Source organism: Erigeron canadensis, chromosome 3, assembly GCF_010389155.1.
Source record: "Erigeron canadensis isolate Cc75 chromosome 3, C_canadensis_v1, whole genome shotgun sequence".
NCBI classification, from domain to species: Eukaryota; Viridiplantae; Streptophyta; class Magnoliopsida; order Asterales; family Asteraceae; genus Erigeron; species Erigeron canadensis.
In genome coordinates, this window is record NC_057763.1 from 45,032,294 (window position 1) to 45,048,882 (window position 16,589).

General features: G+C 34.8%; 5 protein-coding genes across 5 annotated transcripts; 3 read left to right on the forward strand and 2 right to left on the reverse strand.

Annotated features, from left to right (window-relative positions):
* The first annotated feature begins 2,946 nt into the window (after positions 1-2,946).
* LOC122592219 (monothiol glutaredoxin-S1-like) lies at positions 2,947-3,255 on the forward strand. Its single transcript, XM_043764414.1, has one exon. The coding sequence runs from the start codon at positions 2,947-2,949 to the stop codon at positions 3,253-3,255; it is 309 nt and encodes a 102-aa protein (XP_043620349.1).
* Positions 3,256-7,852: 4,597 nt separating this feature from the next.
* LOC122593305 (monothiol glutaredoxin-S1-like) lies at positions 7,853-8,426 on the forward strand. The gene has a single exon (XM_043765697.1). The coding sequence runs from the start codon at positions 7,897-7,899 to the stop codon at positions 8,203-8,205; it is 309 nt and encodes a 102-aa protein (XP_043621632.1). The 5' UTR covers positions 7,853-7,896; the 3' UTR covers positions 8,206-8,426.
* Positions 8,427-9,067: 641 nt separating this feature from the next.
* On the reverse strand, positions 9,068-11,187 carry LOC122593304 (cyclic phosphodiesterase). The gene is made up of 3 exons (XM_043765696.1): positions 10,713-11,187; positions 9,481-9,535; positions 9,068-9,398 (listed from the first exon to the last, which is right to left on the reverse strand). Exons 1-3 carry the CDS (start codon positions 11,112-11,114, stop codon positions 9,193-9,195), a joined length of 663 nt encoding a protein of 220 aa, XP_043621631.1. The 5' UTR covers positions 11,115-11,187; the 3' UTR covers positions 9,068-9,192.
* A 1,894-nt stretch (positions 11,188-13,081) lies between these two features.
* On the forward strand, positions 13,082-14,061 carry LOC122592220 (oil body-associated protein 2A-like). The gene is made up of 2 exons (XM_043764415.1): positions 13,082-13,444; positions 13,690-14,061. Exons 1-2 carry the CDS (start codon positions 13,082-13,084, stop codon positions 14,059-14,061), a joined length of 735 nt encoding a protein of 244 aa, XP_043620350.1.
* A 442-nt stretch (positions 14,062-14,503) lies between these two features.
* LOC122594678 (oil body-associated protein 2A-like) lies at positions 14,504-15,686 on the reverse strand. The gene is made up of 4 exons (XM_043767104.1): positions 15,400-15,686; positions 15,048-15,130; positions 14,841-14,955; positions 14,504-14,751 (listed from the first exon to the last, which is right to left on the reverse strand). Exons 1-4 carry the CDS (start codon positions 15,680-15,682, stop codon positions 14,504-14,506), a joined length of 729 nt encoding a protein of 242 aa, XP_043623039.1. The 5' UTR covers positions 15,683-15,686.
* Positions 15,687-16,589: the final 903 nt, after the last annotated feature.

Below are 16,589 nucleotides of genomic sequence, written 5' to 3' on the forward strand. Positions count from 1 at the left end.
TGTGAGTGTCGGTAGGTCAGCGATATATTCTTTCATTTGCTCTAGGGCTTTTCCTGCTTCTTCCGTCCACCTGAAGTCTTTGTTTGTGACACACCCCTTCAGTGTTTTAAAGAAGGGTAGCTGTCTGTCGGCCCCTCGAGAGAGAAAACGGCTGAGGGCCGCAAGTTTACCATTTAGGCTTTGAGCTTCTTTGATTGTTTTGGGTGCTGATATTTGTTTCAACTTGTTTACTTTCGACGGGTTTGCATGAATGCCCTTGTTGCTTACGTAGTATCCCAGGAATTTCCCCTCTTCTATCCTGAAAGAACATTTTTTGGGATTAAGCTTCATGTTGATTCTCCGGAGATTTCCAAAGGTCTCGTGAATATCTTCTATGAGGTTTTCTTCATTTCTGCTCTTGATAACCATGTCATTGACATAAGTTTCCAGATTTCTTCCTATCTGTGTCGCGAAAGCTTTGTCCACGAGCCTTTGATACGTAGCTCCTGCGTTCTTCAGACCGAAAGGCATCTTTCGATAACAGTAGGTCCCCTTGCTGGTGTAGAACGTAGTTTTGTCTTCATCTTCTTCTGCCATATGTATTTGATGGTAGCCTTTGTATGCGTCCAAAAAACCTTTCAACTTGTGTCCTGCTAGCGACTCCACTTTCCAATCTATTTCGGGTAACAGGGTACAATCTTTCGGGCATGCTTTGTTTATGTTGGTGAAATCGACACACATCCGCCACCCTCCGTCTCCTTTTTTGACCATTACGGGGTTTGCAATCCAGATCGGATATACTGACTCTCTTATTATTCCTGCTTTTAGTAGTTCTTCTACCTCTTTTCTTGCCGCTTCGTCCCTATCAGCGGGGAGGCTTCGTTTCTTCTGATGGGTCGGTTCTATGTGCTTTCGTTCATTTAAGCGATGCTCTGTTACGATGGTTTTACCCTCCAGCGTAATGACCCTTGGGACTCCAGTCATGTCCGCGTATTTCCACGCGAATATGTCCATATTCGATTGTAGTAATTTTTGGAGTTTCCGTTTACACTCATCGGAGAGCTGGGCACCTATGGAAATGGTCTGATCCGGAAATCCTGGATTAACCATGATTTTAACGATATTCTCTTCCTCCGAAGGTTCTTTTAGGGACTTAACCTCCTCTTCCACTCTTTTAACGTCGTTAATTTGTTTTGTTTGCTCATAGGACGAGCGGATCGTGCCTATCCCGTTCTTTGATTGGAACTTAACAAGCCTATGGATCACTGAGGGGACCATTTCCATCTTCCGCATCGCTGTTCTTCCCAAAATGATATTATAAAGTGAGGGGGATCGTACTATCGATAGGTCCAATGTTTCGGTCCTTTCGTATTCCCCGTCTTTGATAGTGACATCTAGATCGAGTTCTCCTAGTGGCCATGCATGCTCTCCGGAGAAACCGACCAAGGGGCCGTTCGTCGGGCCCTTAGAGCCTCCGAAAGTTTGAGAAAGCAATGTTCGAATATCACATCACATTCACTTCCGCTATCCAGATAAACCCTGCGTACTTCGATATTGAATATTAAGGCTTGGATGATAAGTGGGTCATTGGAAGGTTTATCTCCTCCTAACGGTGGGAAATAAAAACCTTCCTTCAGGTTCTTTACTGGGCTTAAGTGGCGGGCAGCTCTTTAGCCGATTGCCAAGGTGGGCCTCCTGCGGCTCAAGGGTCCGCCTTTGTTTTTCTTTACCATCTCTGGTGGGCTTACGGAATTCTTTTTATAGAGCGAGCGGGTCCCACAGATGGCGCCAAATGATTGTACACCAAACCGAGATTAGGTTTAGAAAAGAGAGATGATAGTTGTTTTTGGTTGTTTGTTGGTGATTTCCCGAAAGTAGAGTTAGTCTTTTTACGCCGATTCGAGTATGATTGATATATGGCCGATTGGGATCGTGCCGATGATTATGTTTTTAGACCTGATTGATCGTGTGTGTGTGTGAATAATGATTCGAATGCCTTCGTGAGGTCTTATGAGTGTCATTTTATAAGGAGACTTTATCTTGGAGGAAAAGCTAAAGACTTTTTAGGGTTTCCCTAAGTCTTAGGAAATAAGAGTCCAGGAGGATCGTTTCCTTCTTTAATGGACTAAGAGATAAGACCGAATCCCTGAATTATATGGGAACAATTCCTATCTCTTTATCTTACAGCGGAAACCTTCGTTACGGACAACCCTTCGTATCGCAGTTCCTAGCGGTATGTCCTGTGTACCGCTAGGGGTATGTCATCATTTCCCAATATTTTTTATGCTAAAACACTCGTCGTTCATAAAACATTAATAATATATTCAAAAACCTTTCTTACTTTAATTTAATTTAAATAGTTTATATTCAAAATCACAAATCAAAGAAATTATTCCACTGTTAACTGAGTCCTAAAGATACTCTATATACTAGTATATACTTTTCATTTTTAACAGCAAATTTGCGTTATTTTTCATTTTCTTTTATTTTGTTATTCAAACTATTTTTTAGTTTTATATATAAATAGTTAATTTGCTTAATTGCTTAATTGCTTAATTGTTATATGCAAAATTTTCATGTACAAAAGGCTTATCTTTTACTTATTGAGTAGGGCCCGTAAAATCGACGCCTGAGTAGAAGCCACAAAAATGTTAACCATAAGTCCTTGTATAGAATCTATACTTGATCTAAAAGAAGATACTTGACTTTGCAGTTATTCTACATATCGAATTGATATCCTACGGATCGATAGGCTAAATCATCTAGCCATCACTTCCTAAAAATATGCTATAAGCTAGTCAGACCGTACAATCAAATAATGTACCCAAGAGAATTACAATTACTATGCGTTCTTGAGCACATATATTATGGAATCTTTTCAAAACTCCACCTAGTTAAATCAACTATAAATACACTTCATAGAAAGGTCCAAAAGAGCTCTATCGGACAACACAATTCCTAATATCAATGGGTACAGTCAAGACCCTGGTAGCTGATAACCCTTTGGTAATCTTTAGCAAAACTACTTGTTCAATAAGCTACTCCATCAAAGCACTCATGAAAAGTTTTGGGGCTAACGCGGCTATATATGAGCTCGATGAAATTCCGAATGGGCAACAAGTTGAGGGAGAGTTACTAGGGCTAGGTTGCAGTCCAAGTGTCCCAGTTGTTTACATAGGTAAGAAATTGGTTGGAGGTTCTAACGAGGTTATGAGCCTTAATATGAGAAGCGAGCTCAAGCCCCTATTAATCAAGGCTAATGCTATATGGCTCTAGTACTAATATAGAGCCATAATAATGCAACGTTAATTTAATTATTCACATGTATGGTGGAATAAGACATTACATATATCATATATGCAAGGGCACCTTTAAATAATGTTTTTTCTTCTTTTGTTTGGGATTAATTTTGAATAATACAAATTAATTTGACCCCAAGAGTAGAGTGTGTACGTGGTAATTTATAAGATCGTAATCTTGCATGAAATCTATACTTTTTTCCCTGAAGGAGACATTATCTTCATATCCTTAACCATCCCAGCAAATGATGTAGTGGTAATATAATTTGGTATGATGTTCCCTTGTTATTAAGTTGATGACCACGATTTCATCCTGACATGATATGATGTTAATCAAGTCATACAAACAAAACTTTTAGCAATTCATTTCAAAACATAACAAACAAATGTTGGTTTCGTTCAGAATCTTAACGTGATGCTTCAGTCTATTGTATCAAAACCAGATAAATTAATGATATATATATATATAAACAGTCGAGTTGCTTCATCAACCAAACATACATAGATGGTATGTACGATGAAAAGATTCACCCCCATTACCTTTATTTGGTAACTAATAAGGCCGTACGACAGGGGAATGTGACTAGAAATGTCGAGGGGTCCAACATGATAGAGAATGAGAATCTGATAATTATATCTATCAGCATCTTAAGCCGGCCACTTAAATTGTTCTTCTATTGTTTGATACTTATGAAAAAGAGTGCTACGTGTGATTACCCACGTGTTTTAAGTACAAAACTTTTTTACCTTTGATTCTTTTTAACAAAAAAGAATTTTCTTTCCGTTTTTGATCTTGAATAAATTTGTATGTATTACGAGCATGATACCCGCACAATGCGGCGGCTAGCCGACGATAACAGTGGTTGCGACATCTATTGGTGTGGGTAAAAATATTTGATTTAAAGGGGTTTGTAGAGATATTTTATAATATAATTGACTAATGCTATAATTTAATATGAAAGGTTGATGGTGATTTAATTTAATAAGGGTATTTTAGTCAATTCGCATGTCCCATTTTTATAAACTTTCAACATGGAAGTTATAATTTTTATATAGTAATATAGAAGTATAGATTATATAAAACTTGGTAAAAGTACTACAAATGAAAATACATTTAAATTTCTATCCAATCACATATTTTACATCAAATATTATATAACATAAAAATTTAATTAAGGTTAAAGCTAAATGAAATAAATTATATAAAAAAAAACAAACAATCTTTTTGAGGCAGAAATATGCAACCCATAAAAGTATAATTTGATCGACTCAATTCTTTTGAAAACTTAAAAATCAACAGTATAGCGCTTTTTGTTTTGCTTTTTTTTTAAACAATAGTATAGCGTGTTTTATTAAGGTGGATGTTCTTAAGATAGGTAAGCAACATGGTTGGATCAGTGGTAAATACTCTTGTCTCTGGAGACAGAGGTCATGGGTTCGATCATCATCCCATCCAAAGGTTGGAGAGCATTTTCTACCATTTAGGTAGAAACTGGAAACAGCCTCTCTACTTAGGTAGAGGTAAAGTCTGCCTACATCTTAACCTCCTCATACACCATCGAGGTATTGGGCTCAAAACCCACCGAAAACGACACTGAGCAGTTACTTTTTTTTTTTTTATGTTCTTAAGATAGGTGTGCATTAATTACGTACAATATATAAAAATTAAAATAATCAAACAAATCATGAAAAGAAAATTATATATGAGAAAAAATTTGATTTACATATTCTCTTAAAAAACCAACCAAGTTTTTTTTTATATATATAAAAATAACCAACCAAGTTTTAACAAACTTAAGATTGAGTTTTGAAGCATATGCTTATTTTCATTTATAATTTTTTTAAAAAGTCATATCATAAAAAAGTAAATAACAATTAATTATGTACCACATCGGTAAGTTGTGTATATCTAAATTAACTAATATATTATTAATAATATATTAAACAAAAAAAGTGATAATTATAACATTTAAAATTAAGAAAATTGTTTTGAAATGAAAGAGGATATATGTCAATTATAAAATAAAGTTATGTATCCTCTAGCCATCTTGCTAATGGTTCCATATTTATAATATCAGTTTTGATTGTTACTCAAAATAAAATAAAAAAAATAAAAGCCGTCATATATGATACATGATATACTAGTATCATACAAGTATGCATTAATTTTATTATTCCTTAAAAGAGTTTCTTGAGAAAACAAATATACTTAAAAATTGATTCTTGTTCAGATAATCAGATCCATTGAGAAAAGTTCTAATATATAAATTACAGATAAACCTTAATAAGAATAAATTATGATAAGCAAATATGTATAAGTCTGCATTAAAATTCACTGGAAAAGTGTTATGATCTTGCAAAAACATATTCTAACTAACCAAGGTTAATTGAATTTCACCGCCAGACAACGTTACCTCGTCGCTAGTTTGAAAAGAAAATTTTCTCTACAAAACTAAAGGGTTCTTAGCATTTATTTTAAAAATTAAAAAAAAAAAAAAAAAGTGTTACGACCCCTACATATAAGGAAAGAAAAAATAGACAAGTAAGCGACGCTGTTAAATTAGAGACGAAAAGAATAATGAAGATCCTACCCATTGAAAACTACGAAGAGTCGTTTATATATATAGCAGTTTTAATATGTGTGTCATGCATGATTTGAGTTTATTTACCTTATAATATGCTTTGAGTATAACATATGGCTTAATATATTCCCTCGCTATATATTCACTCTTAATGCACCCTTGGCTTGTATCGATTAAGGTTGAACTACTCTTAATTCACCCTTAGCTTGTATCGATTAAGGTTGAACTAAATTAGAGAGTACTCGCGCAATGCAATAGTGACAATGGTTGTGTGATGGTGGCGGCAATTGATGGTGACGGCGATGACATCTACTAATGTAAGTAATTGATACTAATGTTAGTAATTGATGTAAAAGGGACTAGTGTATGCATTTTAAGAGAAAATTTATGATGTAAATATGCAAGAATAATAATGTGGACCCTTAAAAACCTGAAATTTATGGCAATCTAAAAGTAATAAACCCCAAAATGTTTTATAAGTTGTTATAGATAGATAATAGATAGAAGGGAATATCTAACAAAATAATGCCGTAAATTGAGAGGAAGGAAGGCACTTTGTCTTTCAAATGAAACTATACATTTAGCCACAGCTAGGTTTCGATGGTTAACCGAATAACTATACAAACCTACGGAGCGAGATAATACTTGGCAGACGTTTAAAGCTTGCCGCTCAATTCTCATATACGCAAAGCCTGGACATGTACTTTCTCTTGGTCTCCGGTTAATAACAAAACATGAACATATGCCAAACGTGAAGTAGACTCAAGGGCAAGGTCGATAACACAACCTTCACTTGAGGTAAATGAGTTAAATAGACATGCTCAAATGAGTGACATGCTGCAAGACAATCTTTCGAACAACTAATCGACCACATTAACTAAAACGACATGAGAATCTCAAACCCATCAAATGGGCACATCATGTCGTGCATCATAGCTATCTTTTTGTTTCTGGGATTCGAATATTAGCAACTCGTGTTATTCATTAGCTAAAAACTTATATTCTTTTCTAATCCAAAGAAAGGCATATATAACACAAGATAAGTAGTATCTTGTGTAGTATACAACTCAACTTTATATTCTATATATGGAAAGATTGGCATATGGATAAAGGGCATCTAAAGAATGTCAAAGATAGGTTCCCCACCATCATGAACCCAAGGTCCAAGAGCTCCTCAAACCAATAGTCTTCAATTATTTTGTGTTGTGTCTAAGGAAGTGCATAATATTGTAGCAAGGTCGCAACAGTTTTGGCTATGCCGCACATTTGAGAGCGCCTTCTACACATATATGCATGTAATTGATCAAGTGCTATACTTAATCATGTCATAAATTGTGGTGCTGTAAGAAGCTCATGTAATAATGTGCTGAGATCATATGTGCTACAAATGCAAACATCAGCTAACTAGATGTCACTCTATCATCACAGCAACTCAAAATAATTGCACGATATGAAAGACTAAAGCATACAACTTGCCGTGTATCATTACCATCAGCTTAACTAGATGTACTAAATCTGTATAGGGTTTAGTATTTAGGAGTGAAAGAAACTTTTATATTTTTACTATTGTATGAATGTAACTTATATTTGGTGTATTGTAGGAAGAAACTTTCGAAAATTGTTCAAATAATGTAAATTGGTATACGTGGAAAATGATATGAGCTGCCACGTGTAAGTTTCTGATTCGTGCATATAAAAATGTTACATTATTTGAACAGTTTTACAAAGTTTCTTCCTACAATGCACCAAATGTAAGTTTCATTCATACAATAGGAAATGTGTAAAAGTTCCTTACGCTTTTAGATACTAAACCCATCTGTATATTGTGGTTATTTGGTAAGGTCAATAGAATAGTCACATTGTGCACAACACTATTCAGATATTCAGTTTTGTGATGTGATGTTACATGAAACAAAGGTGGTGATATCGGAAAGGATAAATTCCACCATCACCAAAAAAACGGGTATAAATAAACCATAGTAGGGCTCAAACTATACATATCTTTACATATATACTCCTGTTCTGTAGAATAAAAGATGACCACGGTCACAAGTCTGTTATCTGAGAATCCAGTGGTGATTTTCAGCAAAACAACATGTTGTATAAGCCACTCAATCATAGCACTAGTGAGAAAATTTGGAGCTAATCCTACTATTTATGAGCTTGATGAGCTTTCTAACGGGCGTGGAATAGAGAGAGAATTAATGGAGTTAGGATGCGACCCTAGCGTACCAGCTGTATTCATAGGGAAGAAACTAATTGGGGGGGCTAATGAGCTGATCACTCTCAACTTGGAAGGCAAGCTTAAACCGCTACTTATCAATGCTAATGCTATATGGATGTAGTAAACAACTACACTGGTGTGCCTCATATATATTACTAGAGTCTTTTCAAATATAATAATATAAAGTATTTTACGGTACGGTATACATGGCGTATACTAGGTCCTGTAACCTGTTCTTGTAAACTAGCACCAAGGGCAGCTTCTCTAATGAGTTATGAGTAATGTCAGATTGTACTCTATCTTAAAGTAATGGATCATGGATGATTCAGCTTTTTTAGTAAACGAAATGAACGTTATGCATTGAATGATGAGCAGTATGGGACACCCAATTAGCAAACAAAATCTTGGTATGAATCTGAAAATAATTGCCGTATAACATAGCCTAATAAAACTTAATCAAAAGTTAAGGTCATAAGGTTTTATAGTTGGGGTTCTGGAAATATTTAGGTCAAGTATAGTATAAGATCAGAAAGGGTGGCAATTCTGGAGCATCTGCTTATGAATGGGTCAATTCGGGTTATGTTTCATCTTCAACTGGTCAAATGGGAAACATTAGAATTTCACATTGAAGGATAATGAATCAGATGGGTCAAATGGAGGTCGAAATCCAGGGTTCACTTTTACTGCATTAAACTATTTAAAATCTAATTCGTCACTAAAGTAATATAATTGCTGTAATTATAATTAACAGTTAACACACTGAATATGAAGAAAAAGAATTGGATTAAAAGTGTTTCGGAACCCAACCCAATGCAGCACATTCTGACTCAGTGACTCATACCAAAACATTACCCATTTGTGATCCGACCTGCCAGTTTTGAGACCTCTAAAGATAAGAAACAAGCAAGCCGAACTTATTGGGTGTCAAGGTCAAATCTACATCAAGTGACAATATCTGCGTCTTTCCAAAGGGACGCGAAATCTGATGATTGAAAGTGTACAGTTTATAAACGCTGTGGAAGCTAATATGTGAAATTCACATTTATTTGGAGCAAATAGTTGAGAAAAGTACTTACAAGGTTCACTAGGGAATACAACACAGACAGAACTAGTTCTGCTGTAGAGTGATGTCAGCCACCTTCTCCCAAGACTTGAGGGTTATGTCTTCCGTGTCAGTTTTGTACAAAGCAAGACGGGTTATTGGAAAGTTCAAGCTTTTAATACTTTCATCAAGAGCATTAGCTTTTTCTTGAGCTCTCTTCTTTTCTTCATCAGTTAAATCTGCATACAGAATGCTCAAGTGTGGCATATAAGCTGCAAATATAACACAAGAAAAATGTTAAAATCAAAAATGAAATCACCTAAAATTGATTAAGTCAGAGATCAAATTCCGTACGAGTTGAACTCTTGAACCCAAAATGAGACCAGCAGTGTGCCCCAGTTTCCATGACCTAAAATAATAAAGTTTGTAACCCAAATGTCACATATATCCATTGCAAAGTAGATGTGAAAATTATATATAACTTCGAATTTCAAGAAATACAATTTCTTGTATAGACTATCTTATGTGTACACTGACTAAAAGATTATATCATCAACAAAATAGGTATTCTGAGGAGAGTTTTCCTGTTCGGGTTACCCGTGGATGGTGAACCGCTTTTTGGCTTAGATGTAGCCGCCTAACCGGGTTTTATTTCCTCTGGCCATTTCAAATCCTAGTCATCCTTAATGAGCCGTTTAGTTCGTGGAATATAATGGAACTGGAATTGGAAACTTTTACCTTCAAAATTCTTTCCTTCATTAAAATGAAGGATTTCTAAGGAATGTTGAATTAGTACAAAATTCTATTGATTATAGAAATTCATTCAAATTCACATTCCTTCATTACCCAACTTAGAACAATTTTGAAGGTAAAAATTTTCAATTCCAATTTCATTGCATTCCACGAACCAAACAGCTCCTTAGTGTTGCCCTAAGGTAGGATTCGAGGTAAGACCTCTTGTGAGATAATTGAGCATCATATCACCTATGTCAACAAAAATAATCATGTACCCTGCTAGCCTATTTCTACATAATCAATCTACCACCTTGACCAAACAGAGTTACTCCGATTGAAAAAGCAGGCTGCTTTCTGAAACATTCATCTTTTAAACAAAAAGAACTTTTAAAACTAATCAGAATCCCATAATCTTTCAAGTATGCTTTATCACATTTCTCCTATATGAAAAAATAAAAGTACTATAATAAAGTCGATTTTTGACTTCTGGAAAGTCAAACTAACACTTGACAAATTTCAAATTTTGATCTATAACCTATTAAAGGGAACAAATGTTATGATGCCTTTACAATTATAAGTAACATAGTCACACAAAAATAACAGTTAAAGCTAAAAACTTAAACAAGCCACATGAATTATGAAGTCAAAATCTAGAATTTTTGACCCTTTAAATTCAAACCCATTACTTACAGATTTCAAAATTGATCACTAATCTTTTTTAATTCATAACAACTATTTTCAAAAATACCAAGTAAAATCTAAAAATCATGATCACATAACATATAATTTCAAAAATCCAAAACCATAAAGTTTGACTTTTTCTCAAAAGTCAAAAGTTAAAAAAAACTAACCTCGGTAGTGGGATTTAGCAGCAAAAAAACACACTGATAAAAAAAGGTACCAGTATCGACTTTGTCAACACTTGCATTATAAGCTTTCAAACCTTGACAAGCTTTCTTGAACTTGTCACGTGCCTCATCTTCAGTCAAGCTGATAGCCCCAACAACAGTCACGTGAGGCTCAAACTGGGGTCCACCAAACTCTGATCGGAGACCCACCATGAGTTTCTTGACCCGGTCTGATACGTCTTCCGATGGAAGTGCCCACACGGAATAAACGTCTTTCTTGGGTTCTTTATGTATATCTTCCATTGAGAAGGAGGATTTTGAAATGAAGAAAATAGATACAGATATGATACAGATTATAGAGAGAAGGATTAAACGTGGGTTTGGAGAGATGTGATACACATTCATGTGATGATCGGGTTGTACGAATCGGGAATCGAGAAGATGTACTTCGTATATGCCATTTTATTTTATTGATTTTTTTTTTTAATTATGATTGATTAATTAGTACTCGTAATTAGTCCCGATTTTCGAGATAAATGATTCTCTAAAGTATATGTCATTCTATCAATATTTTTTAACACTCTCTCTGATAAAAGTGTCACCATGCGAAATGACTATTCTATTCATAATTAATTAATTCATCTCCTTTTTTTATTTATTAATTTAAACATCTTCACTTAAAATACTTATAATACCCTTAATGAAATAATTTACAACATCGATCCATTAACTACTAAAATAACTACGTCGACACCACCCGTCACACCACCACCACACCACCACCGCCGCCGTCACCACCATACAACCGCTACCACCATTGCCGTCTTTTTTTTTTTATTATGATTGATTAATTAGTAATTTAATTTTGATTTTCCAGATAAACAATTCCTATAAAAGTATTTGTCATTGTAACTATGGTTATTAAGTTTTTTAACAAACCTAAAATAACTTGGAATGCCTAAAAATTCCGGATTTAAGGATTGATATATTTAAAGTTCTTCAGTTGATAAAAATCTTTTTAGTGATAAGATTAAAATATATCTTTATCTAATACAAGTATGTAATAAAAAAATAATTAATTTTTCTAACTTATTTTTAAAAAAATCATAAGCAAAACTAAATAAAAAACCAATTCTATTTCAATCTTATTTTAAGTTTTTTGATTTTCCCAAAATCATTATATAATTGGTAGATGACTTTTTATATATGATTTATTTAAAATTAAAGTCGAATTAGAAATATATATATAGAGAAAGAGTAAAAAGATCAAGTGAGAACCAATATATATGGTGAGAACCGTAAAAATAATTGAAAAATCATCTCTAAGGGCTTTGCCCTTAGAATTAAGGGTTATGCCCGTACCGTAACAACCGTCACCATCTCTTGGCTCGCAGCCCATCAAATCCATACCATTCTCATATACGTCCAGTGACAACCCCTTTAGAACGGATGTAGGTCAATGCCCGTACCGTATCCATACGTTTTCTTAACACGTAACCCATATGATTTTTTACAAAAAAAATTATTTTTTTATTATTATTTTTTTTTTTTGAAATGAGTTTTTGTTAAAATAAAATAAAAAATAAAAAAAAATTTCAAAAAATAAAAAATTAAAATTAAAAAAAAAAAAAAACACACAAAAAAGAAGAAAGAGAGAGGGAAACTAGTCGTTCTCACGGTTCTCTTCATATTTGTGGTTTCACGTTAACCCTACCCTATATATATATATATATATATTTTCTTTAAGGATGAATTTAAGTTAATTAACATGTCTTTTCATATATTCAGTTTTAATTAAACTAAAAATCAAGCTTCTACATAATATAATTTATTTAAAAAATTTACATATATCTCTCACTTTTAAAGTTTTAAGATATAATAATTACATATTTCTTTCTCTATGATGTAAATTTTCAATATATAAATTTAATGATTTAAACATATTTTGGAAAAATATGTGTGCAATTTGTGCCGTAAAGGATATATGTAAATCTCCTTATATTTTTACTGTATAAAAAATCTATATGTTTTTTTTTTAACAGAAAAAAAATCTATATGTTAGTTCGTTGTTTTACAAAACTGAATTTGAAGTACTTGGATGATGACACAAAAAATTGATAGGTTTGACTTTGACCAACCAAAACAAAGAGATGTAGATGAAACTCAACCTCAGACAGCCACTTCAATTCACAAGTGTCCACTATCTTCGCCATCTGGCAGCCACGTCTACACTGACTCACCATCTCTCCACCGACTACACCGTACCATCATTCGTGTATGTATTAGCCATCCTAACATCTTTTCGATCAAAAAGAAAAAAAATATATATATAACTTGACTTGAACCAAGTATTTACCGACCCAACCAACAAAATGACTTCCACATATCCAACAGACGGCAACACCGGCGAGAAGAACGGCGGACCACCGGGAAAACCAATGGGGTTGGGGACAATGATGCTGGACAAAGGAGCTAAGATGCTTCAGTCATTAAAACCCATCAAGGAAATGAGTCAACATGCATGTACTTTTGCTTCGTATAGCCAAGACATGTCTCGTCAAATCGAGACTCACCACTTCGTCACACGAATCAACCAGGATTTTCTTCAGTGTGCTGTTTACGACTCCGATGACTCCTCTGGCAAACTCATTGGCGTCGAATATATAGTTTCGGATCGTATTTTTGATACTTTGCCACCCGATGAACAGAAATTGTGGCACTCTCATGCTTATGAGGTTGTTTAACTCGCCATAAAAAAAAAACAAGTGTTTTACATATCTTTTGTTCATTGAATATGTTTCAACCCAGGTGCAAAAGTTTATGTGTGCACGTGAACCATATAACTTTTTTCATAGTTTAAACCCGGTAAAAAAGAAATATATTATTTTTTATAGTAAATGCACTAGCAAGGTTCGAAGTGAAATAACTAAATTCACTGTCAAGGCATATATAATATATCGTGTATGAAATAAAAATGCAGGTGCAATCAGGGCTACTAGTGCATCCAAGGGTTCCGGAAATGGTAGCGAAACCAGAGCTGGAAAACTTAGCCAAAACATATGGCAAGTTTTGGTGCACGTGGCAAACCGATAGGGGTGATAAGTTGCCGATCGGGCCACCATCGCTAATGACGTCGCCCCAAGAGGAAGTCGAATGCAGGGTGAAACCCGAGTTGGTGAAAAAGAGAGATGACAAGTACAACATTTCAACCGATGCGATTCGGGGGTCGAGAACTGATATTATGGGGCCAGGGAGGTTGCATGGAATGGCTGATTACTGGAGAGAGCACAAAAACTGTTTTGCCGTCGATGTTGAAAGGGCCGAGATGAAAAAGCTGACCGTGTTCCCATGATCGTAGTTTAATTAATTAGGCCGCCAGAATATATTGTATGTATATTTGTGTTTGTGGTGTTAAATGCAGACTGTAACTATGCGGGCAAATACAGTTCTACTTGAATAAGTTTGTAGATACTTTTTGTGTGTAATAAAATATATATGGTGGTGATCGAGGGGTTTACATAATTAATGACGATCGATCACCAAAACAAACGCAAATTACTTTCTAGCTAGTTTAAGACGTAACCAAAAAAATTAATTGATCGAGTTTATATATTTATGAAAACAAATGTGAAGTACCTAATATAGGAGGGATCGAGTGACCGAATGTCAACAAGTAGACGTACTGTTATTTAATTCACAATGAACAGAATGTTAACAAGTAGATCGACTGTACGTTATTTTGTAGATCAAAACCGTCCATATATATATATATATGGAAAGTGTGGCGCGTGTAATTAAAGCGTCTTCATTTCCGCCTGTTCTATGTCGATGGCGAAACCTTTGCCAGTATGCATCCAGTAATCCGCTACTCGAGCATTCCCTGGCTTAGAGGGAGGGATGTTAGCCCTGGATGCCCTGAGCTCATCGGTTGATATCTTTAACTTGTTATCCCGAACATGGACTAGCTCGGGCTTTATAATTCCCATGTTTACCGCTTGCGGTGACATCATCAGTGCTGGTGCACCTAGAGGAAGCCGATCACCTACACATGCCAACCAATTGATTAGGCGGGGTTTAATATATACTTACTAGCTGCCCGTTACTAGCTATTATCATCGCTAGCTAGCTTGCCTCTATCGACTTGCCAAGTGCACCAAAACTTCCCATAAGTATGTGCGATATTTTCAAGATCCTTCCTCTGTATCATCTCCGGAACACCTGGACTCACCCATAATCCTGATGTAACCTGAATGGATCGGATTATTAACGTACGTACATCAGCTACGTACGTACATAATAAAAGCTTAGTGCAAGATATAAGAAAAAAAATTAATTAACCTCATGATCATGGGAATGCCATAGCTTCTGTTCATCGTGTGGCAGAGTATCAAAGATCCTATCAGATACAATGTATTCAACCCCTGAAAAATTAATAGTTGTCAGTCATTACCCAGATTGATCATATTTCACCCTGATCCCGTGCATCCCAATTCCCAACAAGTACTTTTAGAGAAAATACTGTCTTATACAGTTTCAAGTCAACAATCAAATAAAAAATACTGTCTATCTAATTGGGTTGTATAATTTAGTCCCAAATCGCAAGATACAGATCGAATGTATTTTTATTTTACTATAATATATTCTGTTTTGTGATTTATGCTCATGAATATAATGTAGATGTAATGAATACCTATAAGGTGAGCCGAAGGTTCGTTGGAGTCGTAAACAGCACACTGAAGGAAATCCTGATTCACTCGAGTCACAAAATGATGACACTCGATCTGGCGACTCATATCATGACCATAAACAGAGAATGTGCAAACATGCTGGCTTATTTGTTTGATAGGTTTCAATGTTTGTAACATCTGAGAACTTTTGTCAATCACCTGATCACCCATCGTCATGGGCTTTCCCGGTGGGACGGATCCATCGCCCACCGGCATTGAATCAGGAGCTTTGTCACTAGAAGCCATGGGGGGATACACTACTTTACCTACGGTTTTTCGTTTTTGGTTATCTTTCGTCGGTCGGAGAAGTTAATTTTGTTTGATATGCATGATGAAGTGGTGATTTAATTCAAAGGCCGGGTGACATTTGTCCATTGCTGACTTTTTGCCTAACTTCTTTCGAGCCAGGTGTTAGGACACTATGAATTATTCTTCTTCCGTACCAAAACAAGAAACTAGTGATCTTTTAGGGAGCCGGGTTTCGCGATCGGTATATTTTTTACACCAAATATATTATTATTATTATTATTATTATTAAGGATATACATCAAGAGTATTACGAGTATATTATTTTATACAGTATTAATTAGCTAGCTAGCTAAGGATTTTGTTTGCCCCAAGTATATTAATACGAGTATAACAAAACCATATCAACATGATAATTTCATTAATATCAATAACTATAACAAAAATAATACTAATAGAGTAATAGGGAAAAGAGGTTTACGAATAAAACACATAGATCATAATCACCGAGGATTAAAGCATCACATTGTCAACATCTCCATGTTAGCTACGAACGAGGCGATAGAATCTGACTGATGAAGCAGAAGTAGCGTTTCGGTGTGACAACCGTAAACGAATTCACTACGACCAATCATAAGAGCACATAAAAAACATAAGGATGAGACCTTGTACCATAGAATTGGATTTAAAAATAAAAAGTGATCGTAATTGTATTTGGTCTACAATCAAAATGGAAATTTCAATTCAAAGCGTTGCAAAAGGATGTTTGTGGTTAATTAACCCGCTAGAAGTACAACTGTTGATAAATAAATTGAAACACACTCGCACACAATCGCATTAACTTAAAAAGTACTTACATATAGAAAATAAAAATCATACAGATTGAATGCAAGAAGATAAATAAGAT